Genomic DNA, 27035 nt, shown 5'->3' with positions numbered 1-27035 from the left:
TTGTGTAGCTGCACCTCCGTTTAAGATAGGAAAAAGGTTCGGTACAATATTTCTGAGTGCACAAGTTACAGCCAGGCATAGGCATGTTGACAGTAAGTTACACTTACCAGCAGTTGTGATGTAGAATAGAGGCCACAGGGCCGTTGAACCTCTGAAAAGAGTAAACGCAGCAGTTTTCATGGCGCAAGTTACAGGCAAAAGGGGCCCACTGGCGCAACCTAGGTACGTGACTTGGAGCAGTGCATTAGGAAAACAGAGGTGCAAAGCTACGTATAAATAGGTGCAGGTTTTTTAACAAGGGGGATTGAAGTGTGGCAGCTTTCCTGGACAGCGGGGGGTGGGGTGGGGGGTCACACCACTGGCAATGAGCAGCAGCAGATGGGGCGCCAGGGTTCAAGTCCACTGCGGGTCACTGGTTCGACCCTCTGAGACCAACGCAGGGTCTGTAACCAGCCAACAGTGGGCCACTCGACAGCTCGCTACCGCGGGCAGTCTTGTTGGCTACCAACACACGCCGGAGGCATCCAGAGGTGAGGGCCACAGATTTGGCTGTTGGATCACAGGCGTTTGTCGTTGCACACGATCTTAACGATGACAGCAAAGAGGCACACAGCGGGCCACCCCGCGGCCCCCATCGAGCAGTGCTGAGGCAACGGGGACAAAGGCCACCGAGCCGGCTGCCGGCGCATCCTGATATCGCCAAAACTCTGCGGCTATACACGGCCTGCACGCCACAGTATGCTGCACGGGTTGCTGAGGTAGCCCTTCCGCGCCAAGCTGTTTTGCAGACAGAGAAGTGGCGTCCTCGGCATCGCGGGACTCTGTGACGTAGACATAGAGGAACGCGGATCTGTAGTTGAGAATAATGAAACACTTTAAGATCACGGCTGAGTTTGAATACTGCACATCCTGACAGTTTCCATCCATTTCCAACATTCCTCCACCGCATGCCAACATCTACATTTGGCAGTGACAGCAATATATGGTGTCAGAATAGTGGGCGTCATCTGTACAGTACAACGTTGGAGCCCACCGCCTGCATTACAGTCACAAAATGTGGTACGTGTTGGCCAATTTTTCTTTCTGAGTGTTGGACATTTTCTTTCTTTGCATTGTCAGATTAAGTGTTTCTGTGTTTGGGGCAGTAAGATTTTTTTTTTCGTTCATGGCATTTAATTGCTTTTGTATTGGGTTGAGTATTATGATTTATTTATCTCCTCCCAAAACGTAAGATGAGATACTGAGCTGTAGGAAGTCAGTTTACGTTTGTAGTTAAATATTTTGTTTCTGTGGTATTTTATAGGTTGAAATGGGACTAACTGGGAACAAAAGCAACACAATGGCAGAGTCAGGGACGTGAAGTGTGTCGGAACCAGGTACGGAATTTGTTGGAAAAGGTAGCACAATAGGCAGCGGACAATACGCAGTTGAGAAGTGAATTAACATCTAGGAGTGAGTGGGAAACCGCGTCTGATCAGTTGGTGTTGCCTAGGGAGCCGCAGTAGGAGATTGATCCAGCTGCCGCAAGTTTGATTATTCCGTTTTCTGTCAAGGCTGAGGATGTGCACTCATTTGTGGAGGACATGGAAACTTCAGTGGTGATGAATGGTTGGTCTGATGAACAGTTGTTACATGTAGTGAAGATTAGATTAACAGGTGAAGCGAAGACATATGTATGGTGTTCTCAGGCCTTAAGGAAGGCAGGACAGTTTAAGCAGTTGAAGGAGGAGCTTTTACAGGGGTACAGGAAACAGAATAGCGCTTGGTACTTTAGGGAGAAGTTGAGTACAATGACGAAGAGACAGGGGAAGACGGTAGAGACATTAGTGGACAGAATAAGAGAAATTAACGGGTATTCTTATGAGTTGGGTCAGAGCATTGAAACGAATGGTGTTCTGTTGCAGGAGGCTGAGCAAAGGGCACTTGATGTATTTTTGAGGGGGTTACTGGCACATATGGCACAGAAAGTGCATGAAGGGACTACAAAAGATTTGTATTTGGCCATTCAGCTGGCAATCCAATGTGAGGAAATAGACGTGGCAATGGGGGTACGTGATAGACAAACATTGTTTACAGTGCGTATAAAATATGAGTGTGGTCGTATGGGACGTGTGCAGAGGCAGTGTGCCTAGTCACCGAGTAATAGAGGAAGGGGTTGAAATCAGCAGCAGGGAGGATGGAGAAGTGGAGATAGGAGAGGTGGACAAATGTTAAATGGCAGAGGGGGCCAAAGACTCACCTAAGGGAGCTCCTGTTTAATTTCAATGCTACAAATATGTATGCAGAGGTGGAATGATCAGTGGTAGGATGCATAGGAACTAAAAAGATTAAGACTTTGTTGGACACGGGGGTGCAAGTGTCAGTGGCTACTAAGAGTTTAATGGGTATGAAGGAAGTTAGACCCACCTCATTATAGGTTGCATGGAGTGGGGGATAAGGTCGTCACACCTTTGGGGTCATAGGGAAAGTCTGATTTGATGCATGCTTGGAGGTAGTACCATGGGTAGCGAGGGCTACGACATGATCCTAGGAGTAGATTTCTTGCATCAACATCATGCCAAAATTGACCTTGGACAACGAAGTGTGGAACTTGGTGGAATGTTATTTCAGTTAGGGGAAACTTGTCGATGCTGAGCTGTTGCGAGGGGTGTTCATCATAATGAGCAAACCAATTGAGCCGCGTACATTAGCATTAAGGCTTAATTCGCATGTGTGTTTGTCTAGTGACAATGGGAAGTCGCTTTGGGTAAGTGTAGAGTCAAATCTACCTGTGGGTACGGTATGTGTTATTGAACCATTGGAGGATAATGAAGTTTTCGGTCCGTTAGGTTGTTTTGTGAAATGTAATATTGTACGCGTACAAGAGGGGAAACGATGGGCGAGTAGTCCCCATGAACTTGAATAATTTTAGCGCTGTAGACAGACGTGAATTTGGGAAAAGGAGTTTTAGTAGCAAATTTGGATGCACCAGATGGCGAAGACTGGTGTTCGAGAGGTAGTCGTAGTGATCAACCACTAACTGGCGATAGAACTGCATTGCGTAACAAAGTTAAGCATTTGAAAGGAGGAGAAAAAGCACGCATGGAAGAATTGTTGTGGGAATTTAAGGATTTGTTTTTTCCGCAAGGGCTGTTACCAGCAACTCCATTAGTTCAACATAGGATACCAACAGGGAACAAAGCACGTGTTTACCATAAACCATACAGAATACTGAGGTATTTGCAGCTGATTGTAGAGGATTTCATTGATCAGCAGCTTGCGGATGGTATTATAGAGCATAGTAATAGTTGCTGGGGAGCGGGCATTGCTGCTGTGCCTAAAAAAAATTTATGGATGGAACTAAGAAATACAGGTTCTGTTGTGACTACCGATACCTCAATAATAAGACAGTAATGCATACCCCATTCCAAACATATCAGAGACTTTGGATCACTTAGGACAGTGCCAAAACTTTTCTACAATTGATTTGTCAAGTGGTTATCATCAAATAGAGGTGGCTCCAGAGGATCGTCCAAAAACTGCTTTCTCTTCTCCTGGAGACCATTACCAGTACATCAGAATGCCATTCGGTTTGAAAAACGCTCCGGCAACGTTTCAGAGGTTGTTAGACAGTGTGTTGAGGGGTTTGAAACCACGGCGGTGTCTTGTCTATTTGGATAACATGATAGTGTTTTCAAGTAGTATGGAGGAGCAGCATAGACAGCGGTAAAGGGAAGTCTTTATGAGGTTAAGAGCAGCTCATTTGACATTGAGCCTGGAGGAGTGTCATTTTGCATTGGAGGAAGTGAAATATTTAGGTCATATCATCAGTAAGGACAGGGCGCAAACAGATCTGAGGTTGGTACAGGCTGTAAGGGATTTTCAGGAGCCAAAAACAGTTTAGGAAGTGCAATCATTTGTCAAAATTTGTAATTTCTATCAAAAGTTCGTGAAGGGTTTTGCAGATTTAGCACAGCCATTGATGTGATTGTTACGGAAGGGTGTAAAATTTGAGTGGACCGAAGAGTGTCAGAAAGTGTTTGACAAACTGAAAGAAGTGTTAACATCAAGCCCCGTTCTCATGTTTCCAGATTTTGAAAAGGAATTCTAGCATGTGATGCATCAAATCAAGCTTTAGGGTGTGGTCTTAGTCAGGAAATTGATGGGAAAGAACATCCTGTAGCCTATGTGTCTAAGCAGTTGAATGCAGCTGAGAAGAATTACTCAACAACAGAGACAGAGATGCTTAGCGTAATCTATGGAATCACATATTTTAAATGTTATTTATATGGGAGATTATTTCGGGTAGTGACAGATCATGCTGCATTGAAGTGGTTGTTTGGGTTGAAGGATCTGTCCACTAGACTCGCTAGGTTGGCTGTGAGGCTTAGTGAATTCAACTACGAGGTGGTGCCCAAGCCTGGGAAGAAGCACAATAATGTGGATGCACTGAGTAGAAAGGTGGCAAAATTAGAAATCATAGGATATGACCTAGCAGTATGGCAACAATTACAGGACGCTGACAACGATTGTAAATTGTATCAGACAGAGCCACAATGAGATGAGATTTTAAAAGAAGCACATGATCACGTGTTATGGTGGGAGTAGGGCGACGAATAGGAGAGTGGCGGAGAGGTATTGGTGGAGGGATAGGGAAGTAGATGTGGTTCAGTATGTCAAGAATTGTATACCATGTGCGCAGAGGGCAGATTTGAGTCGAAAAAGGATACAGCTATGATGATTGCCAGAAGCGACGTGTCCATTGTCTATGTTGGGAACTGATATCTTAGGACCTTTCAGGCGAACACTATCGGGGGAATAGATTCATTCTGACAATAATAGACCCTTTTTCGAGGTTGTGGAGATGGTGGCTATGCCAAATCAACAGGCAGCAATGGTCACGCAACCGTTAATAAACAACTGGCTTTTGAAGTTTGGTGTGCTGGAGACAATAATTACTGACCAAGGGACCAACTTTGTGTCAGATTTAATTAAGGAACTGTGTAAATTGTTGAACTTAAAGAGGTTGACGATGAGTTCATTGCATCCACAAGCGAACGGAAGGACAGAACGGGTACACAGAACAATCGGGAAGGTGCGGAGTTTGTATGTGGATTCTCATCATCATCAGTGGGACGAGTATTTGAAGCATATTGTATGCGCATACAATGCAAAAATCCATACCAATACCAGTTTGTCTCGGTTTGAGGTAGTGTATGGGCGAAAAATGCAGTCACAGTTTGATTTATGAAGCTGCAGAAAGAAAGGGCAGGTGAATCTGTACGTCAGTTCGCGAGGACAATTCGGGATGTTTGGAAATGGGTACAAAAGGCAAATACGAAGGCTTTGGAGAGGCAGGAAGGCGCAGTGAAGTGGAAAGGAAGTTTGCTGCAGTAAATTGTAGGGCAATGGGTAATGTTATCCAGTCCCTATATGCAAAAAGGGAATACGAAGAAGTTCGTCACGAGGTGTCAGGGGCCATACCAAGTAGTTGAAACCACATCCCCTTCAGCTACCAACTTCCGGATGTGATTCCAGGCATGTCACAGGAAGGGAAGAGGAAGAAAGAGAGAGTGAAGAGAGGTGTTCAGTACAGAGAAAACCAGGAAAATAGAGTACAACATAATATAACATATGCTTTGCGATCCAGAAAGCAGTAGAGTATTTGCAGTTTTTTGTTTTCTTGTTATGTATCATTGGGTTTGCGTAGATTATATAGGCATTGTATTTGCATATGTTGTATGTGTTTTTGAGTATTGTGAGCCTGCTATGGACAGTAGTCTTTTTGAAGAGGGAGGAAGGGTGATGGTGATCCTTGTCCGTAGGTCACTGAAAAGGAGAGCGTTGAGCAAATTTGTCAGGGTGTATACGACCTGGGACAATCGGGAGATCCAGGAAAAACCTGGGAATTTTTTCATCCGGGAGAAAACCGGGAATTTTTTAGGATTCCGGGAATTTTTCATTGTTTTAGTTTTCAGTTAATTTTTTTTTTTAATTTTGGCTGGTAATAACCGCAAAGGATATTACTGTACCCCGCTATTGCAGAATAATACTTTAACAATAAAATATAAATGAGAGATAAAAACGAAAATAACTTAAATTGCAAAGGAAATGCGCCATATAGAATGACACACAGTGCTCATGCAAGCGTCTGCCAACAGCAAAATGGATGCAATGCTTCATAACAACAAATTGCCTCCAGTGAGTGTGAAGTCACACTGTTTATATTAGATTCGTTTTAGCAGTTACGAGCTGGCTCATGCGCATACGCAGTTGAGTCGTGTTTGAACAGAAGATTCTCCCACTTCTTGCTACAGGAATGTGGCTATTGGCAGCAAGCAACTAGATGCTACCAGGAAAAGGGGGCGCCAAATTCATATTCTGGAAGGAAAAAAAAAAAAACTTGTTTCGTAAAGCGCCTAATATCCAGTGCACGTTTGTCTATCAATTATTTTGAAATGCTTCTCTGTTGGTTTTTGAACACATTTGAAGTTGATTTCTGAATGAATCATAAGTTGATTTTTGAAAGCATGCGTAGTGCACGTGATGTCTCTGTCAACAGAATCCTCATCATATCTAGAAATAAACTTCCCACAGACGAATGGGGTTGGGGCTATACGAGCTGAGCGGCGTAAAGCCGAACGGACAAATGCCAATCGTTGTCTGATTATGTGGTTGATTGGGTTTACGAATGATAAGCGTTGTTATAATTTCTAGTGAAATCCATAGATTCAGTCTAACAGAATGGAAATAAATGACTGACAGGAATAACAGGTGAGAAATATTACATACTATCTTCTCGGTGTACCCAAGAAAATGAAATTTTGACAGAAAATTTTTGGCCAGGTCGCTGCACTAGTAAGGACCAGTTGTACAGTCTCCGGCTAGCAGCCGCTTAAGTTCTATGCTGGAAGTAACGCGGAAAACGTGTTGTAAGTACACGTAATAATGTCTAACCAGAAAACAATCGAGGGATAACTAAACCTGTGATTCTGGCAGGGTTAGTGAAATTAATCAGCGAACAAATTTTGACAATGGTAGGAATAGCTGCAGAAATGGTGATGACAAGATTGTTTGTTAGAATGAGGAAGGATAAGAAACGGGGACATCACATAAATCATGGGAGAATAAGACGATTCCAAATTTATAAAAAAATTTCGTAATACTACTTTTCGATCTCATGCTTGAGAAGCTGGTGCGTATGAATGAAATGTGAAACTATTTCCTAACATAAAGCTTTTTGCTTTTAGTAGGCCTAATAGGCATTTGATATTGGCACTTCGTGAATTATATTCTGTCGTGTTATAAAAATGGCCATTTGTGCCAAAACAGTCTCATTTATTTGGTGTGTCTTACAAAATTGCTCCAAAATTAGAAAGGCCTCTTTTGTTTTATCTAACAGACAGTGACAAAATAGATGTAATCAGATCGAGGAACCACACCAGTCTTGGGTATTATTTGTGTTAACAGCTTTTACAGCATTAGGTAATGACATTTCGATTTTTGATGTAGTGAATCATTTGACGAGCATTGATGAGGTAATAGATTCTTTCGCAGAAAGCAAAGCATGCCATGTAAAGCTGTAGCAAGATTAGAGAGAAAAAAATGCTAGGAGCTAAGGATTGAAGAAATGTGTAGTTTCTTGCTTGTCTCTTTCCTTTATTGGTTTTATGTATCCTATATTTAATTTTATGTCACACAAAACAGCAAGTTGTTAGCTAATAGGCAATAAAGAGTGCAATTTTTCTGAAGAGTTCTTGTTCTCCCAGTTACAAATAATCCCATCAGCCATAAATTGCGAGATTTTTTTTTTTAAAAGAGGGGCAGGCTGTCAAACTGGCCGACTGGGAGCAGGAGAGGCACCACAGGACATTTCAACTTCCACTGTCCTGATTATAGTTTGATGACATCCAGTACAAAATATACATGTTTCAATTCCACAGAGCGAAATACAGTGACTTGCGATAGAAGAATGCTTTATGAAGAGGCGTAGTACAGCACTTTGGGACACTTAAGACCAAATAACATGTCTCACATTTCCTCGAAGACATATATTTTATGTTTCAGACTTTTCAGAAAGATGTGCGCTACAAGATGAACATATTTTTGAAAATTCGTTTTTTTTTAGTATTGACCCGGTTCGCAAATATCGTAGATCCGAGGCTGATGCGCAGAGCAGTCTGAGTTATAGTGGATAGCCCTCACATGACCCATGTTAACATTTGACGATTTTGCTGTTTCCCCTTCGTTTACTCTCATGTCAAATGAAAACAAAACATATATGTGGCCGGGATCTATCGCGTGAATTAAAATACATTCACATAATTATGGAAGGCTAAAATATGTCATTAGTTTCAGATTTTATTTTATTTCTACCTTTCTGACTGTCAAGCATTAATCGCCCTGCAGAACAATGGAGTTATTTTTGTCTGTTCGCTAAAGAAATTTGACTTTTATTAACCTTTTCCTCAGAGGCAGTCAATGTATTTGAAACGAAATGTTTAAATCCACAGTAGTGGCTAGTTTCAACTGCTCGCTGCATTTCAAGTGCACGTTTTCATCTTCTAGCACGTATGGCATTATGCCATAATAAAGAACCAAACATGATATAATACACTACTGGTGCTCCAAGAAAATTTACATCCCAAAAACCCCACTGAAAAGCTTAACATCAGCTCGAGGTCTACTTGATTGGGAATCTGGACATGCGAATGTGCACTTTAAGTATGCACTTTAAATGTGCACATTTTAGTAATGGTTCACAAAATTCCGATGCTCTCGGAGAATCATCTGATGTACTGTTTCTTTTATGACATAATGTATGATCTTTCAATGCTTTACGCGTACGTACATACGGGCTTCCTGCGTAATGGTAGCTACACAAACACGGTGTCGCCTGTTATCTGCGCTCTCTGGCAACTGATGAAACGAACCTATTTCTAACAGGTCGCTGAAAAATATTGCGAATGATGGTTTGAAAAGTGTTACTTTCAAAGTAAATATCCTTTTACGTAAGTTGAACTATGTGCGAGAATGTACCATGAATTTCTTAAATCACGGAGTGTTTGACTCTCATTTAAAAATCAGCTCTTTGATGACAAGCCATTTAGAAGAATTTCAAAGCCTGAAGATTATACGTTTGTCATTATTAAATATTTTACTGGCACATTTGTGTGGTTCTTAAAGTGTAACACGCGCAAAAGAGATCAACATTATATGCGAAATCACAGCTTCTCTTGCAGCTTATTAACCTTAGAGACCAATATTATATGTGAAAGCTTTGCTTTTCTTGTAGCAACACTATGTATATTAATTTAAACTATTAACTTTCCCTGTTTGTGTATTCGTGCTACGTAACAGTGATGTTGCTGTTGGCTGACTACATCACGTGTCCTATGCTCTGAACATCCACTGTCATCGACTGCCAAGATCACATGACAGGAGCTATGACTGGCTTACAGAAACACATCGCAATCTCAATTTCAATGATTCGGAAAGTAACATGTGGTGTTTGGTGGAATTCCAATGTATACTTTCGTAATACGAAAATTCGCAACGTACATGTTGGTGCACATAAAAGATATTTCCGAAACGCATCTTTTTCTCTGAGTTCCGTTTTCATCATAGGTTTAAGAGTAGTCGAATCATAGCTGATAAGGAAAAGCTGAACGAAGCGAAAAAGAGCGTAAAGAGAGCAATGAGAGAAGCATTCAACGAATTCGAACATAAAACATTGGCAAACAATCTAAACAAGAACCCTAAAAAGTTTTGGTCATATGTAAAATCGGTAAGCGGATCTAAATCCCCTATTCAGTCACTCGTTGACCACGATGGCACCGAAACAGAGGACGACCGAAGAAAGGCAGAAATACTGAATTCAGTGTTCCGAAACTGTTTCACTGCGGAAAATCGTAACACGGTCCCTGACTTCAGCCGTCGCACGGACGCCAAAATGGAAAATATTGAAATAAACGATATCGGAATTGAAAAACAACTGCTATCACTTAGTAGCGGAAAAGCATCCGGACCAGACGAGATACCCTTAAGATTCTACAGTGATTATGCTAAAGAACTTGCCCCCTTTCTATCAGCAATTTATCGTAGATCGCTGGAAGAACGTAAAGTACCTAGCGACTGGAAGAAAGCGCAGGTCGTTCCCATTTTCAAGAAGGGTCATAAATCAGATGCGAATAATTATAGGCCTATTTCGCTTACGTCAATCTGTTGTAGAATAATGGAACATGTTTTGTGTTCTCGTATTATGACGTTCTTAGATAATACAAATCTCCTTCATCATAACCAACATGGATTCCGCAAACAGAGATCATGTGAAACTCAGCTCGCCCTATTTGCCCAAGAAATTCACAGTGCCGTAGACACTGGCGAGCAGATTGATGCCGTATTCCTGGACTTCAGGAAGGCATTTGATACGGTTCCGCACTTACGTTTAATGAAAAAAATACGAGCTTACGGAATATCGGACCAGGTTTGTGATTGGATTCAGGATTTCCTAGAAGAAAGAACTCAACATGTCATTCTTAACGGTTCAAAATCTGCAGATGTAGAGGTAATTTCGGGAGTACCGCAAGGAAGCGTGATAGGACCTTTATTGTTTACAATATACATAAATGACTTAGTTGACAACATCGGTAGCTCCGTGAGGCTATTTGCAGATGACACGGTTGTCTACAAGAAAGTAGCAACATCAGAAGACTCGTACGTACTCCAGGAAGACCTGCAGAGGATTAATGCATGGTGCGACAGCTGGCAGCTTTCCCTAAACGTAGATAAATGTAATATAATGCGCATACATAGGGGCAGAAATCCATTCCAGTACGATTATGCCATAGGTGGTAAATCATTGGAAGCGGTAACGACCGTAAAATACTTAGGAGTTACTATCCGGAGCGATCTGAAGTGGAATGATCACATAAAACAAATAGTGGGAAAAGCAGGCGCCAGGTTGAGATTCATAGGAAGAATTCTAAGAAAATGTGACTCATCGACGAAAGAAGTAGCTTACAAAACGCTTGTTCATCCGATTCTTGAGTATTGCTCATCAGTATGGGACCCTTACCAGGTTGGATTAATAGAAGAGATAGACATGATCCAGCGAAAAGCAGCGCGATTCGTCATGGGGACATTTAGTCAGCGCGAGAGCGTTACGGAGATGCTGAACAAGCTCCAGTGGCGGACACTTCAAGAAAGGCGTTACGCAATACGGAGAGGTTTATTATCGAAATTACGAGAGAGCACATTCCGGGAAGAGATGGGCAACATATTACTACCGCCCACATATATCTCGCGTAATGATCACAACGAAAAGATCCGAGAAATTAGAGCAAATACGGAGACTTACAAGCAGTCGTTCTTCCCACGCACAATTCGTGAATGGAACAGGGAAGGGGGGATCAGATAGTGGTACAATAAGTACCCTCCGCCACACACCGTAAGGTGGCTCGCGGAGTATAGATGTAGATGTAGATGTAGATGTAAAGTGCCGGGAAATTCTATGTCCGCGTATAAAACCTTAACCATTCAAAGGATTGATCAGGCGGGATATATTGTCATTTAACACAGAAAAAGCGTGTTTTCACGCGGGAGAAAGTGTATTTTTAACCAGGAAATCCAGGAAAGATCCAGGAATTTTTGTTCCTTGTCCATGTATACACCGTGTTTGTAGAAGTAAAAAGTGAAGAGGTATTGCTGATCTCGGCGGTTAACAGCCGGTACGCTGAGATGACAAGGAAGGAATTATGGAGTTGCCATAGAGGGAAGGTAACGGTATGTCCAGCCAATCCGAACACGTGCACGGTGCAGTTATTTTTAGCCAGGAGGAAAGAAATAGACTGTCCAAGGGACATCGTGGAGCCAAAATTGAGCTTGCAATGGGTCGGGATCCATTGGATCTTCTCCACCTACGAAAATTTGATAGTAGTAGCAAGTTGTTTTGAGCAGGGAGTATTTGCAGAAGCGAAACCTATAGAGCTCGAGGGGAGCAGAATTTTAATCCATGGAACTGCGTGTAACATAATAGGACCAAACTTCCATCTGCCAACGTCAATTTCGGGAGTCACACAATTGAATGGTACACAGGCACAGCTGTACTGGCCAGAAGCAACTTTAGAGTTTTGCCAAGGCAGAATCTGACCTTGTTAAATCAAACTCTGGAGTCAGGTCTGTTGAGATGCGTAAACCAGTTCATTTCAGAGCAAGAGGGCCGCATATCAGCCGAACATCTTGTGCAGCTTGTCGTTCAATATAGGGAAAGGCAACAACAAGTATTGATCGTTTTGAGCACCTCTGTGCCAAGTGTCATCGCACTCTTAACTTTGTTGTGTGTTGTTTTTCATTTTGATCGGGCGGGGAGCCAATTCCAAGAGGAAACCGACGGTAGTCCAAATCCCAGTGGATTGGATACTGAGGGCGTAAGATGGGTTGGTAAGGGGTTGATGGAGCGTTAAGTGGAGTCGTCATCCAGTAAGGAATTTTTACATTTTGTCTCGTGTCATGTGTTTAAGAGGACTGGATCACATCTAAGTTTTCTAGCAGTAGTAGTAGTAGTAGTAAATATGTCATAAGTACGTGCCAACCTAAACAAGTTTAGGAGTAGTTAGAGGTTGCCCCGGGGACCGGGTCTTTCCGAAGGGGAAATAATGTAGGAGCACCACCATTTAAGATAGAAAAGAGTTAGATTCGGTGCAGTATTTCTGAGTGCAAAAGTTACAGCCAGGTGCAAGCCTGTTGACTGTAAGTTACACTTGCCAGTGGTTGCAAAGTAGAATGGAGGCCACAGGGCCATCGAACCACTGAAAAGAGTAAACGCAGCAGTTATCATGGCGCAAGTTATAGGCAGAAGGGGCCCACTGGCCTAACCTAGGTGTTATGAATGCATGACTCAGAGTGTCGCGTTAGGAAAACAGAGGCACACAGCTGCGTATAAATAGGTGCAGGTTTTCTAACAAGGGGGATGCAAGTGTGGCAGCTTTTCTGGACAGCAGGGTGTCACACCACCAGCTACATACAGCAGGTTGCTGGTTTGACTCTTTGAGGCCAATGTGGGGTCCATAGCCATCCAGCGGCGGGCCACTCGACAGCTAGCTACTGCATGCAGTCTTGTTGGCTCCCAACACACGGCGGAGGCATCCTGAGGCAAGGGTTGCAGATTTGGCTGTCGGATCACAGGCGCTTGTTGTCGCCCGCAGTCTTAACCACAGCGGCGAAGAGGAACACAGCGGGCCGCCCTGTGGCTCGCAGCGAGCGGTGCTGAGGCAACGGGTATGAAGGCTGCTGAGTTGGCTGCCGGCGCATCCTGTCGTGGTCAAAACTTCGCAGCTGTACACAGCTGGCACGCCACAGTATGTTGCACAGGTCACTGAGATAGCCCTTCCGCGCCAACCTGTTTCGCAGACAGCAAAGTGGCGTCCTCGGCATCGCAGGATCCTGTGATGTAAATGGAGAGGAATGTGGCACTGTAGCTGGGAATAATAAAACACTTGAATATCATGCCCAAGTTTTAATACAGCATCCTGACAGTTTTCATCCACGTCCAACATTCCTCCACCACATCTGTATTTGGCAGTGACAGCTACAGTGGAGAGACTAACTGTTAAAGGGCTATGGCAATATAAACTAAAAATGAAAAGAGTTTCTATTCACATCCATTAATAGCTGTTTCCATCCTTTTACAAAAGTAATGTCACCAGTAGTATGTATTTATATTAGTCTAATAACCACTCCTTCTTTTCACTATAGCAAATAAAGTTTAGTCTAGCCTATGTTACACCTTTAGATACTTCCAGTCCTTCCTTATAGTTAATAAAACCCACAAACTGCCATTCCTCTCTGTTATCCACCAGTCCCTGCTGAATTGCCCTCTTGTCCTCTGGGCTGCTTCCAACTCCTCACACTGCTGTCATCAGTTCACAGTTCCACTACCAGGCCCGACTTCAGACCAATACTCACTGCCTACACTACTCTTTTTATTCTTGTACTTTGCTGTGCTACTCTTGGCATCTGCCGTCTTGTGACCGGCTGTCTCATAAACAATGTCAGCGACAAGCTGTCATTGGTTAGTCTGTTACCTGCTACCTTCCCCCTTCCCACCCCCCAGGGAGCTTACAGTTCTTTTGTGAGATCGTGGGGTTGAAATCCTTTGCAGCCCATTCTTCCTTCCCGGGCTGCATTTACTCCTCCTCCTCCTCCTCCTCCTCCTCCTCCTCCTCCTCCTCCTCCCCCCCCCCCCTCACTCTTTTCCCAGTGCCCCCTCATTCCTCTATCTCATTGTTCTTACTTATGTCAACCTGGCTACCCACCTGGTTTCCCATGTTCCTTGCAGTTTTGTTCCCCTTGTCTTTTCTCTTTTGCCCTTCCTTTTTGGCATGTTTGGCGCCCCTTTTCGGTTTACCTCCACTTCTAAATTTTCTCTCCCTACTATGAGCCATTTGAGAAAGAACTCCATCCCTAGCGTCTATGGTGTGGGTCATCTCCCACCTTCCTTCTCTGCCGCAGCCCCTCAAGAGCCCCACTAGGTCACCAGCACATGTATCCAGTCCATGTGATGGACCTGTGACATATCCATCATGCTGAGCCCCCTGACAACACAGGGATCATACTTCTGTTACCTAAGCTGTTGCCTCTCCATGCAAGCCTGGGAGTGATTGTTTTTACTCCAGAACGTTGGAGCTCCTGCCAACGGTCACCATACTGTGTCTGGTTGGCACCCACGGGAAGAGCCCCTGATCAGAGTTGGTGATATCAGGGCTGATGCTTTGTGTGCTTTGTGTGTGAAACATATCAAGCTTCAAAACTCTGGTTGTTATTCTATGGCCGTCTCATTGATTGTCAACGGATCACTGACTGATGCTTCTTAAGACCCTGTGGCCTTCCTTTCCCTGGCTAAACCGTGGGTCGGAGGGCCAGCTCACTGGTTTCGGGGGAAACACTTTCCCCGCTACCTGGTGTGTACTAGAATGGATGGGGACACATTCACTGCCACTAACCTGTTATTTTTTGTGGAAAATATTGAAGGAAAGTATGGTGAAGTGGAGTCTCTCAGTAAGATGTGGTCAGGTTCCCTGTTAATCAAAATTTCAACACCCGATCTGCAACTCTTCATGCTTGTGATTGTCTTGGTGGCGTCCTGGTTCCATTATACCTCACCACTGTTTGAATATGGCCCTGGGAATCATTTTTAATAGGGACCTCATTATTCTAACTGATGAGGATTTCCGGGCCAATCTGGAATAACAGGATGTTCATTTTATTTGGCATGTGCAGAGAGATCTTAAGGATAATTGCACCTTTATTCTTGCTTTCGAGGGAGATGCCCTCCCAGAGAAGGTCAAGGTTATGTGTTATCGGGTTGACGTGAAGCCATACGTGCCGCATTTAGTGTTTGTGTTTCGGGCACATCTCTCTGAACTACAGCGGACTCTCTCCATGGCGACTCCGCTGTGTTCCACCACCCGTGTGTGTTCATTGTCATGACCGTCTCCACACTCATCAATTGCCCAGCTTATAAGAAAGAAAAGAAGATACAGGAATGTTAGTTCCTGGATCGTTTATCTTACACTGAGGCTTGTCCGAAATTTGACTGACTTCATCCTGTGTCGATGACTTTTACTTTTGCCTCTGGTAGGTCCTTTCGCCCTCCTTCCTCTTCCTTACCCTATTTCTGTCCCCCTCTCCTCTTCCCGTCCTCTGCGGTTCCCATGTCCTCCCATCCAGGTGCCAATGCCCCTCACCGGCCGAAGAAGTTGCCCCCTTCTCCGGCGCACAGCGGTTATGGGGCTCTCTCCTGTGACCCCTTCCCCCAGCATCTCTCAGGTCAGAGGCCCACTCCGACAACTTGGCCACAGAACACACCGTCTGTGTGCCCCAAGGTTGCCCGCTCTCTTTAGGTTCCAGATCTTGCAGAAGCGTGTTCTTCCTCCATGCCCTCCCTCCTCAACATGCCCCACCACACATAGCATTTCTATATCTACATCTACATCAGTACTCCACAAGCCAGCGAATGGTGTGTGGGGGAGGGTACCCTATACCACTACTACTCTTTTTTTTCTGTTCCATTCGCAAATAGAACGAGGGTAAAAGACTGGGACACCCATGCTCTCACCATTTCCACCCATCCCCCCCTGTTCTTTCCTCTTCCTACTGCTCTGACGTCCCTTTTCCCTCTTTGTTTGCACATGTCCCCTTCCCCTGGACTGGACTGTGCTGTTGATTTCTGCCATCTGAGATCATGGGACTGATGACCTTGATGTTTGGTCCCCTCTCCTGAATCAACCAACCAACTGACCCACCAACCCTGCTACCCCCACTGCCTCTCCTGCTTCTTCCAGATCAGTTTCCCAGTACAACAGTGGCCTGGGAACTACAGCTATTAGTGTCCATGGGAAAGCAAACATCTCCAATCCATTTTTGGAAAACAGCTTCAGAATTCCCAGAGCCACCATGGTCCCACAGTGACTCACGGAACCACAAGGCTTTGTGACAGACACTTCTGGAAACGACCCAACCTGGCCGTGTTGAGCCTTTGGGAGCTCCCGAGAAACCTCTGTCCTATGTTCACAAAACAGCCTCGCAGTTCCCAGAGACACCACAGTTCCACAGCGACTCCATGGGTTGCAAGGTGTCTTGCCAAAGATTTCCAAGAACAATTCAAATTCTCTGTGTCCAGCATTCCCAGGCTCCTGTTACCGAGTGAGCAGCTGCATCTCCACACTGTAGTCCCACTAATTGAGCTGTCACACATGCTGTAGCATAAAGCAACATTTCACAGCTAGCTACATGAGAGAAAGTAAGCTCCTGTCACAATATACATGGCTGGAGCAAGTAGAAATACTCCCAGCTGGCAGCAGCACTTCCTTTGCTGTTGTGTGCTCATCCGGTACAGTCTGTGTGCCAGACATCAGTCGAATGTGTAGCCAAGCACCTACAGTGTCATCGAACAACACTATCTACTCATCAAAGCCACTGGTCTGTGAGCAGTGAGCTAGCACTCATAGTACTGGGCTTTGAACGAGATCCGCTGAGGTGAGGCCACCCGTAACGTACCATCGCCTGATACTCCAGCCTGCCTTTGAAAGCTTGTGTTTGACTTGGCATTTGCTCACACCTGCCAGCCCCCTTGGTCCGTGGGTGGTGTATGCAAGTCCAGCAGTAAGCTCACTGCTTTCCATAGCTGACCACCATTCTGATGTCAGGAAGGCTGTGTCGCCAGCAGCTGTGGTTATGTGGACTCTGCATCCCCTACCTCAGTGGACTCACTCACCATCACCAGCCACGGACAGCACCTGCCCATAATCATTGACGTACTGTGTAAGAAATGACAAATAATAAATCATGCTTTAAAGAGCCAATATTTTTAACTATTCATTAGCCACAGTACTGAAAGACCCCACTCCCATAGCCTTCCACAAACACCATTCTGGGGGCAGAAGTGGCCATGCTGCAACACTGGGCTCAGCGTAGTGGTCAATACAAACATGACACTACTGCATCCTCACAATGTGTGAACCAAGAAATAGGAATTCAGTATTCTTGAGCGTCAAAGTATGCTAGTGAAGAGGCTACATTGGGGTACCAAACTGTAGGTTGGCTTTAAAATGATTCAAACACTGTTCTTCACTACCCCTTCTCGAATGTTAACAGATTATGGGACGCAAATATGACACAGACAGACAGTGTGGATGTTGTGGTAATCTGTTTGAGAGCAGTTGTGGGGAAATGAACATTATCATGCTTTCATGCAAAAATCAGCACTGTTCAGTCTTTTTATTTTTTATTTTTATTTTTTTATCTTTTTCAAGAAATTCTGTTGTCCTCTTCATGACAAGATTCACAAAATTACATCTTCATGACAAGATTCACAAAATTACATCATTAATTGAAGGCAAAATACAGGTTGTATCAAAAAGAATCATACGATTTGACAGTGTATATTTCTGAAACTAATAAGCATATACAATGAATTTTGTTTTTTGATGAACAGGAGACTCAGAGTTTTTTACACCTTTTCGTAGGTGTTCAATGTGCCCCCCTTGAGATGCATTGCATATGTCAGTGCGGTATTCAGATTGTTCCCACACTGTAGCAAGCATGTCTTGACTTATAGCTTCCACAGCTGCTGTTATGCAGTGTCTCAGTTCATTCATTGTTGTCGGTAATGGAGGCACATAAACAGAGTTTTTTATAAACCCTCTCAAGAAGTAATCACATACAGTCAGGTTGGGTGACCTTGGAGACCAGTAATGTAAGGCTGAATCATTTGGTCCAGTGCCACCAATCCATCATTCAGTAAACCTTTGATTTAAAAATTCCCGCACTTCCAGATGCCAATGTGGCAGTGCCCCATCCTGTTGGTAAATGAAGTTCTTTGAATTAGTCTTCAGCTGTGGGAAAAATAGTTCTCAAGCGTATCAAGATATGTGCTTCCTGTAACAGTGTTCTTGGCAAAGAAAAATGGATTACACACCTTTTCCCATGAAACTGCACAAAACACGTCAAATTTTGGAGAATCCCTCTCATGTTATACAACTTTATGTGGTTATTCCATACCACATATTCTCACATTATGATGAATCTCCCTTCCATTTAAATGTAATATTGCCTCGTCGCTAAACACTAAGCATGGAAGAAAACTGTCATCCTCCATCTTGCCAAGAACAAAATTACAAAACTCCACACGCTGTTTGTCACCTTCTCGAAGAGCTTGCATTAGCTGAATTTTGTACATGGTTTCATGTGTAAAAGTTGACACAACACACGCCAGATGGACATCAGGGACATGTTGAGCTGTCGAGCTGCATGGCAAATGGATTTCTACAGACTCCCTGTGAAACTATGGTGGATGCACTTGACGTCTGTGTCAGACACTCGAGGACAGCCCAGCGATTTGCCTTTACACAAACAACCTGTTTCTCGGAATTGTTCATGCCATCGTCAAATGCTATGCGCTGTAGGAGGATTCACACCATACCTAGTATGAAAGTCATGCTGAACAGTTATTACTGACCTGCACTGCGCAAAACGTAGAACACAAAACGCTTTGTGTTGTCACGACACTATTTTTACTAGAACTGAAGTGGGCACACACTACCGCTACCCAGCAGGAACCATGAAAAACTTGAGAGTTTGCTCTTTCCAGCAGTATGTTGTTCACGCACATATCTTAAATAATGTAATAGTTATGGTTTTTTAAATCGAGTGATTCTTTGTGATACCTCTATGTTCTAGATAGTTAATCTGTGTCTTGTCCCTCTTCAATTTCTTCTTACACTGTTTGTGTGAGTGTGCAAAAAGAAACTGGAAAGGAACATTATGGGAGCTAACTACAAAGAACATCTTTATCTTCTATGACAGTGGCCTTGGAAGTATTTTGCAGAGAGGGTGTTGTTCTGTTCCTTTCTGAGACCATCAAAATTGTAGAATTTGTACAAAAAATTATTATTAAAGGTAAATCTGTACTCAACTCAAAGGTTGCTTTGAACACTGTCACGCTTCACTAGAAATTGTTCTATTGCAGGTGCTATTTGCTTGACTTTTCCACTCAGATCATAGGGGACTGACAATTTAATGTGGTCTCCGAAATATGGTGCAACTTGGCACTTTTCATATTAACAAATTATTACAGGAGGTGAAAGAAGAGATAAATGTCAGAAAAAATCCCAGGACCAATTAAGTTTGACCTTTGGATTTGTAGTTTGCCTATTAGCCATCAAGTAATAAGCAATTTGAAGTTCATTTTGCAAGCCAGTGAGAGGTCATAGCCCTTATACATGCTGCACCATTTGACAGTGGACCCAAGCATGTGAGAAGGGTATTTCCGATGTTCATATCATTTTAGGTGTAGAAAACAAGTTCTTCACTGCAGTATGCCCAGCAGCATACACTCCCACCAGTGCTCATAGTGGCCAATGCATAACAATAGTGGATGCATTTGCTCCTTTTATACTGCAACTCAGATGACTCAAAATGCCCAATTGGTTTGGCTTGTAAAACATTTGGTGAAGTATGGTATAATTTTTCCCAAGTAGGAAAGATGCATTACCAATAGTTCAAATGGTCCAGGATTTACACATGTATCCATACAGTAACATATTCTCCCTCATAAGAACTATGCATGTAGTCTACACACTTTCATAGATATGATCCAAGACATTAACATTTCATTGAAGAGTTGCCATGAATACTCGTGGGTGTCCTCGTGGGAGGAAGGGGGGGGGGGGGGGACAAGTGGGGCACTTGCACTCCCTCCCCCCCCCCCCCCCCCCAGCTTATGGTGTACAAAGATTTTATCCATATATTCAGTGGATAAGAATCAATTCTGTATGATGCAATGATGTTTTTGTGTCACCTGTGAAACAAAGTTCTTATGATACATATATCTCGAAACTGACAAAATCCTTTACATAAAAAATGACAGTTTTAGGGTTATGCCCTCTTCCCTACAAAATGGAAATTTTTTTGTAGAAAACCCAGGCATGCAATTTTCATTGATAATGGGCTCCAACCCAAGCAAATGATTTAAGAAATTGTACAAAAAATGTTTTTGATGTTTAATCAGCAAATAAACCAACATTCCAGAATGCAACATAGCACCAGCTTCACGTGGCACCCAGATACCCACCCCCTGTACTGACTAGCAGCAATAGCCACATTGAACTGGAGATGCCACTACTAGTGGTGACTACTGCCCTAGAGAGGCACCTCACTCCAGCAGTATTGCCACTCTTGGGGTAATAGCAAGCACAGAGTGGAGAATGGGTAAGTGGTTGTGCTTGCCATACAGTATGTTTGCCACTGACCTGTCATCCAGGTTAGATGTGGTTGAGGTATGTGTCCCCCCCCCCCCCCTCCACCATCATCCTCCTCCTCCTCTTCCAACCTTCTCCCAGTGGCAGTCAAAGTGCAGGCGTTCCATCCTGTCAAGTCATTTTCCTACCTGGCATCCAGCAAAGACAGGACTGAAGTCCACCAGAAATCAGTTCAGATACCAGCAAACATGTTCACAGCTAAAGTGCCAATAAGGAGTTTCCTCAAGACACCTGAGAAACTCACTGTGTCACTCTGCAAATGAGGTTTGCTAAAACCCATCATCTGTAAATATGGATGATACCTGAAGGACGACTCCTCTTAGCCACACAGTGGAGTGGAGTGCTACTTGTGGGAGCATGCAGAGATGAGGTGGGGACAAGATAATGCTGCTAGCTGCAGTTGGAAGATTTGGGGAAAAGGGGGGGGGGAAGTGGAAAAAGAGAGAGGTAGAGAAGGGGAGGAGGACTAATGGGCCTGTTGGTGGAATGGAAGGCTGTGTTGTGCTGGAGTGGGAACAGGGAAAGATATAGGCAAGTGACGGACAGAGGTTACTGAAGGTTAAGGCCAAGGTGGTTAAGTAATGTAGGATATATTGCAGGGAGGGTTCCCACCTGCACATTTCAGAAAAGCTGGTGTTGGTAGGAAGGATCCAGATCATGCAAGCTGTGAAGCAGTCGTTGAAGTGAAGGACATAATGCTGAGAAGCATATACAGCAACTCAGTGGTCTAGCTGTCTCTTGGCCACAGTTTGGCAGTGGCCAATCATGCAGACAGACAGTCTGTTAGTTGTCACGCCCTCAAAGAAAGCAGCTAAGTGGTTGCAGCTTAGTTTGTAGAACACGACTCCTTTCACTGGTAGCCCTGCCATTGATGGGATAGGAGACATCTGTGGACCAGACTGGTTTATGTACTGGTGGAAGGATATATGAGGCAGATCATGCATGCAGTTCTACTGCAGAGATGTGTACCATGAGTTAAGTGGTTGGGAGCAGGGGTGGAGGAAGGATGGACAATGATAATGCATCGGCAGTGGGCACACCCATAGCACCATCCTGTGCCAACTTTTTCATGGGCCATCTGGAGCAATCCTTCCTATTCACCCAGAATCCCAAATCCCTCACCTGTTCAAATTCAGTGATGACATCTTTGTGATCAGAAGTGATGTTGAGGACACTTTATTCACAATCCTCCAGAACTTCAAAACTTTTGCCCGTTTGCTTCACCAGGTGCTCCTCAACCCAACAACTCACCTTCTTCATTTTTGACCTCCAGTTCAGGATGGCTACATCAGTAGCTCCGTCCATATCAAACTTACCAACCACCAGCAATACCTCCACTTCAACAGCTGCCACCCATTGCATTCCATCATTTCCCTTTCATACAGCCTAGCCATCGGTGGTTGTCATGTGTGCAGTGACAAGCAGTCCCTCTCCAAATATACCTTCACGGATTGAAGGTACCCTCCCAATTTTGTACAGAATCAGATCTCCCATGCCTTGTCTCTTCAGTCACCATCTTCCCCCCCCCCCCTCCCTCTCAATGCACCAACCATCCAGCCACGAAAGCACAAAAGAACTGTCCCCTCGTCGTGACTCATTACCACCCACGACTGATGAAGCAACTGAATCGCATTTTCTGCCCAGATTTCAAGTACCTCTTGTCGTGCCCTGAAATGAGGAATATTCTACCCACTTTCCTTCCGGTACTGCCCGTAGTGGTATTCCGCCACCCACCAAACCTATGCAGTATGTGTCAGGAGGAAAGGTACATGCTTTGAAGGGTGATAATATTAGTGGTTCTGAACCAAAAACTTCATATGGACATATGCCCTATTCTGAATGGTTTCCAAGATAGGACACATTTAATATCACTTTTGTACAATTTTCGTGAATAACTTGGAAACTGCACCCTCCAGCGAAAATGTGTCACAGTACAAAATTAAACTATATTAAATTTCCTACAAAAAGGTCCTATTCATTTTTTTGTCTAGAACTAATGGTTTGTGCGAAGATAGTGCGAGAATGTTGAAAAACTCACTCAACGTGCATACGTTGTAGCTTACGTATTTTTTGTAGGCCAATTTGATGTAATTTCCTGACTTTATAGACCACAAGTGTCCTGTATCAAACTCTTTGTCCCAACTTGCTCTAGGCTACTGTTGTACCTTGCAAACAGTGACTACGTTTGATAGTACAGAAAATAAATAACAATGAATATTAAATGTGTTGTATCTCGGAAACCATTCGGAGTAGCGCATAAATCCATATGAAGCTTTTCATTCAGTATCATTAATAGTGTCACCCCTCAAAGCACGTACCTTTCCTCCTGACTCATCCTGTATATACCTACTCCACCCCTGCTCCCAACCCCATGCCTTACAGCTCATGTCCCTACAATAGACCTAGATTCAAGACCTGTTCCAGAAATTATCCACCAGCGCCTATTCCAGTCTGGTCACAGACGTCTCCTATCCCATCAAAGGCAGGACTACCTGTGAAAGCAGTGATGTGGTCTACAAAATAAGCTGCAACCACTGTACTGCTTTCTATGTGGACATCGCGACTAACAAGCTGCTTGCCTGCGTGAATGGCCGCCTCCAGACTGTGGCCAAAAAAGAGCTGGACCACTCAGTTGCTGAATATGCTGCCCAGCACAATGTGCTCCGCTTCAACTGCTACGCAGCTGGTGCCCTCTGGATCCTTCCTAACAACACCAGCTTATCTGAGTTGTGCATGTGGGAACTCTCCCTGGAATATGTCCTTCATTCCTGTAACCCCACTGACCTCAATCTTTATTATATATATGGATATGGACATGTCCAAAAGAACAGACACCACTGATGACCTGCAGCCATCTAGAACGAAATTAGAATTATATTAATACCTTCAGCTGCTTACGGGTGTTGATATATATCAATGGGGACAGGTGAAAATGTGTGCCCCAACCGGCTCTCGAACACAGGATCGCTTGCTGACATGGCAGACGCTCTATCCATCTGAGCCACGGAGGGCACAGAGGATAGTGCGACTGCAGAGACTATCTCACGTGTGCCTCCCGCGAGACTCACATTCTCACCTTGTATGTCCACACACTACATTCGTAGTGTCCTATCCCAATATACTCATTACTCTTGGAAGACATTCTTACCAAGTCCCGTAAGAGTTTGGGACACCATATCCATATAATTATGTACTTCTGGCAATACCTTCTTCTTCTGTTTGGATGCACACATATTCCCCGAACTCTTACGTGACTTGGTAAGAATGTCTTCCACGAGTAATGAGTATATTGGGGTAGGACACTACGAATGTAGTGTGTGGACATGAAAGGTGTGAATGTGAGTCTCGCGGGAGACATGCACGAGATAGCCCCTGCAGTTGCACTATCCTCTGCGCCCTTGGTGGCTCAGATGGATAGAGCGTCTGCCATGTAAGTAGGAGATCCCGGGTTCAAGTTCTGGTCAGGGCACACATTTTCACCTGTCCCCTTTCATATATATAATCGCCCGTAAGCAGCTGAAGGTATTAATATCATTCTAATTTCATTCAATCTTTATTAGTGCCTGTCCTCCACTTACCTATCCCATTCTCTGCCCCCATTCCAGCACAACACAGCCTTCTATTCCACAGATGCAGCCTGTAGTCCTTTTTCCCTTTTCTAGTTCTCTCCTTTTCCACTCCTCCCCTCCCCCCCCCCCCCCCCCAACCTCCCAACTGCCCCTAGCAGTCCTACCTTGTCCCTACCATGCTCCTTCAGGCAGCAGTACACCTTCCTCCACCCCACCCTTCTATTGCCCCCCCTCCGTCCTCCATGCCGCCTCCTTACACCGACCACCAGATTGCTGCTCCAATTAGGTGCAGTTACAGGTCAGTCAAGCCACAGCAGCCAGAGACAGAGGCCACGAGTGTGTGAGTTGTGCTTGTGTAAATGCTAAAATGTGTAGTAATATTCTCATTGTGCCTGTCAGTGACTTAGTGTCTCTTCTATATGGTGGGCAGTAATCTGTCCTCTACACAATATGATGCTTACTACCTGAGCCCCCATCTTATTCTGTTACTTGCTCCTGTGAACGGGAATGCGTTATGCAGATCTTGGTGCCTCTCACGTCCATCTAGAAAAGATAACCTGAAGATGCCTAAATAAGGCAAAATGCATCGTTGAAAAATAAAAAACTAAAATTGCAACCAAGACTGTTTTTAACTAATACTTGTTGTATGCCACATATGGACTGGAAGAATTTCTATAATATTGTTTTTATTCCATCCTGGACTTTCCATTGTTTGATATTACGTTATTCTTATCTTTTCATTGGCTTTATTGTCCACAGACGTTGCTGCTAGTTTTGTCTCTGCCTCCTCTTATTCGGATTGGAGTTTTCAATTTTTTTGCTCACATATACTCAGTTGATATTTCTTTGTATCCTACCTAACATATGTTCCAATGTGTGTTTCAGCCTGTCCCTTTTTTGGGAGGCATTGATGGAAGTATGCGACCCGGAAAAATGGTGAGAATTCATGGTTCTGTGCCACATTCGGCCGACAGGTATGCTTTACTCTAAATTATTGTACACAGATTTTTTTGAAACATACAGTATGTAAGGAGTCAAGTACTCTGAAACTTCACTGTATGCCATAATAATAGTCTCTTGCCTTTCTTTGTGTCCTATAGTTCTGTCGCTTCATGTAATCGTAGATTTATAAGATCCAGAATGAAGATAAACACAAAGATGGAAAGAAACAAACTCATCAGGCAGGGAAACAGAAATGTAGATCATGAGAATTTATTTATGAATGGGGAGGTGTAACAGATGAAATGAAGTGAGAAATTTAGCATCTTAGAAAGACATTTGCAAATTGGTTAGTTATTTGACAAATGTACTTAGGCTGACAGAAAATACATTGCAGATGTGAAAAAAAGCAAGAGTTTTCTTCTAAGTGATAATGTTGGTATAATTGAATGTGCTGAACAGATTAATTTTATTCAAAAGTGTGTCTGAGAGAATGTGAGAAGATACAATGAAAATTGGGTAAGAGAAACAATTAAATCATCACACGCTATCATCACTATGTATTTGAATTTGAGCAGCATTCAGTCAATACCTACATGATTATATGAAAAGAAAAGAGAACATTTCTTGGAAGGTGTCCAGCAGTTTTTTATGTGCTTTTTTAAAATAAACATATTTTGAGTCACTTTTTGGTGGACTTGGTTGTTACGAGATTCAGTTTTGTTACAATAATTTTGATATCCCCAATTCCTGTATCCCTAATGACACACTATTTTCTCCAGATTGTTTATTGCTGAGAGACTCCAGTATGTTATCACAACACTTTGTGTGGCCTCTGAAAGAAATTGCTCAAAGTAATTTTCAATTAAACAACTTAGTACAATTTCAGACAATGTTTATATTTACCACCAACTTTAAATATATATTTTTACTGGCATATTGAAGATAAACTGAAATCACCACCAAGACATATACTTATTCAAAATATGACTCAGTTATCTTTGAAATTTTCAGCAATCATTTAAGTCAGTGGGTCAACAAAAAGAATCCATTATTAGCGTAATTCCGTTATCAGGTACAGTGCATACTCACACCAATTCATAGCAACTCTTTACTTAAGCTTCACTACAAGGTATATTATTTCTAACAGGAACCAACTGAATTTGACCAACTTTGTGTAAACCATTATGTCCTTTGTAAAAATTTGCCAGAACTTTTTGGCTTCAGCAGATTTCAGCCTCTGTCATTACTTCTGCTTCAAGTGCTTTTATGAGAACTTTGACATCTAGTTATTTTGTAACAAACATGTGACTTTAGGCTGTGACATAAGAACAATATAATCACATTTTGTGATAGGACAAAGTAGATTAGTTATGAGCAAGATTCAGTATCTGATATGTGGTCATCACAGACTCAAAAAATATCGTTCAAGTGGAACATAATTAGCTCATGAAGCAGTGAATGCTGTCAACACAGAATCTGAAATGGATTTCATATTTCTAGATTTCCAGAAAGCTTTTGATGCCTTTCCTCAGAAGTGGCTTCTAATCAGATCACATGCCCATTGGTTGTGTGAGTGGATTTGTGATTTCCTGCCAGAAAGATTACAGTAAGTAATAATTGACAGAAAATCATAGAATAAAATGGAAATGATATCTGGCACTCCCCAAGGAAGTGTTACAGGACCTCTGCTATTCCTTATGATTTAGGAGGCAATATGAGCAGGCCT

General features: G+C 43.4%; 1 protein-coding gene across 5 annotated transcripts in view; it reads left to right on the top strand.

Moving 5' to 3' along the window:
- Nucleotides 1-27035, top strand: part of LOC126187819 (galectin-4-like) — a 146044-nt gene that overhangs the window by 34571 nt on the left and 84438 nt on the right. For all 5 annotated transcript variants that reach the window (XM_049929108.1, XM_049929106.1, XM_049929111.1 and 2 more), the window contains exon 3: nt 25253-25341. In XM_049929108.1, the coding sequence (XP_049785065.1) occupies nt 25253-25341 (89 nt within the window). The remainder of the gene's footprint in view (nt 1-25252; nt 25342-27035) is intronic.

The sequence above is a fragment of the Schistocerca cancellata genome, chromosome 5, assembly GCF_023864275.1.
Source record: "Schistocerca cancellata isolate TAMUIC-IGC-003103 chromosome 5, iqSchCanc2.1, whole genome shotgun sequence".
In the NCBI taxonomy this organism is placed as follows: Eukaryota; Metazoa; Arthropoda; class Insecta; order Orthoptera; family Acrididae; genus Schistocerca; species Schistocerca cancellata.
This window is presented reverse-complemented; position numbering and strand designations above follow the sequence as displayed.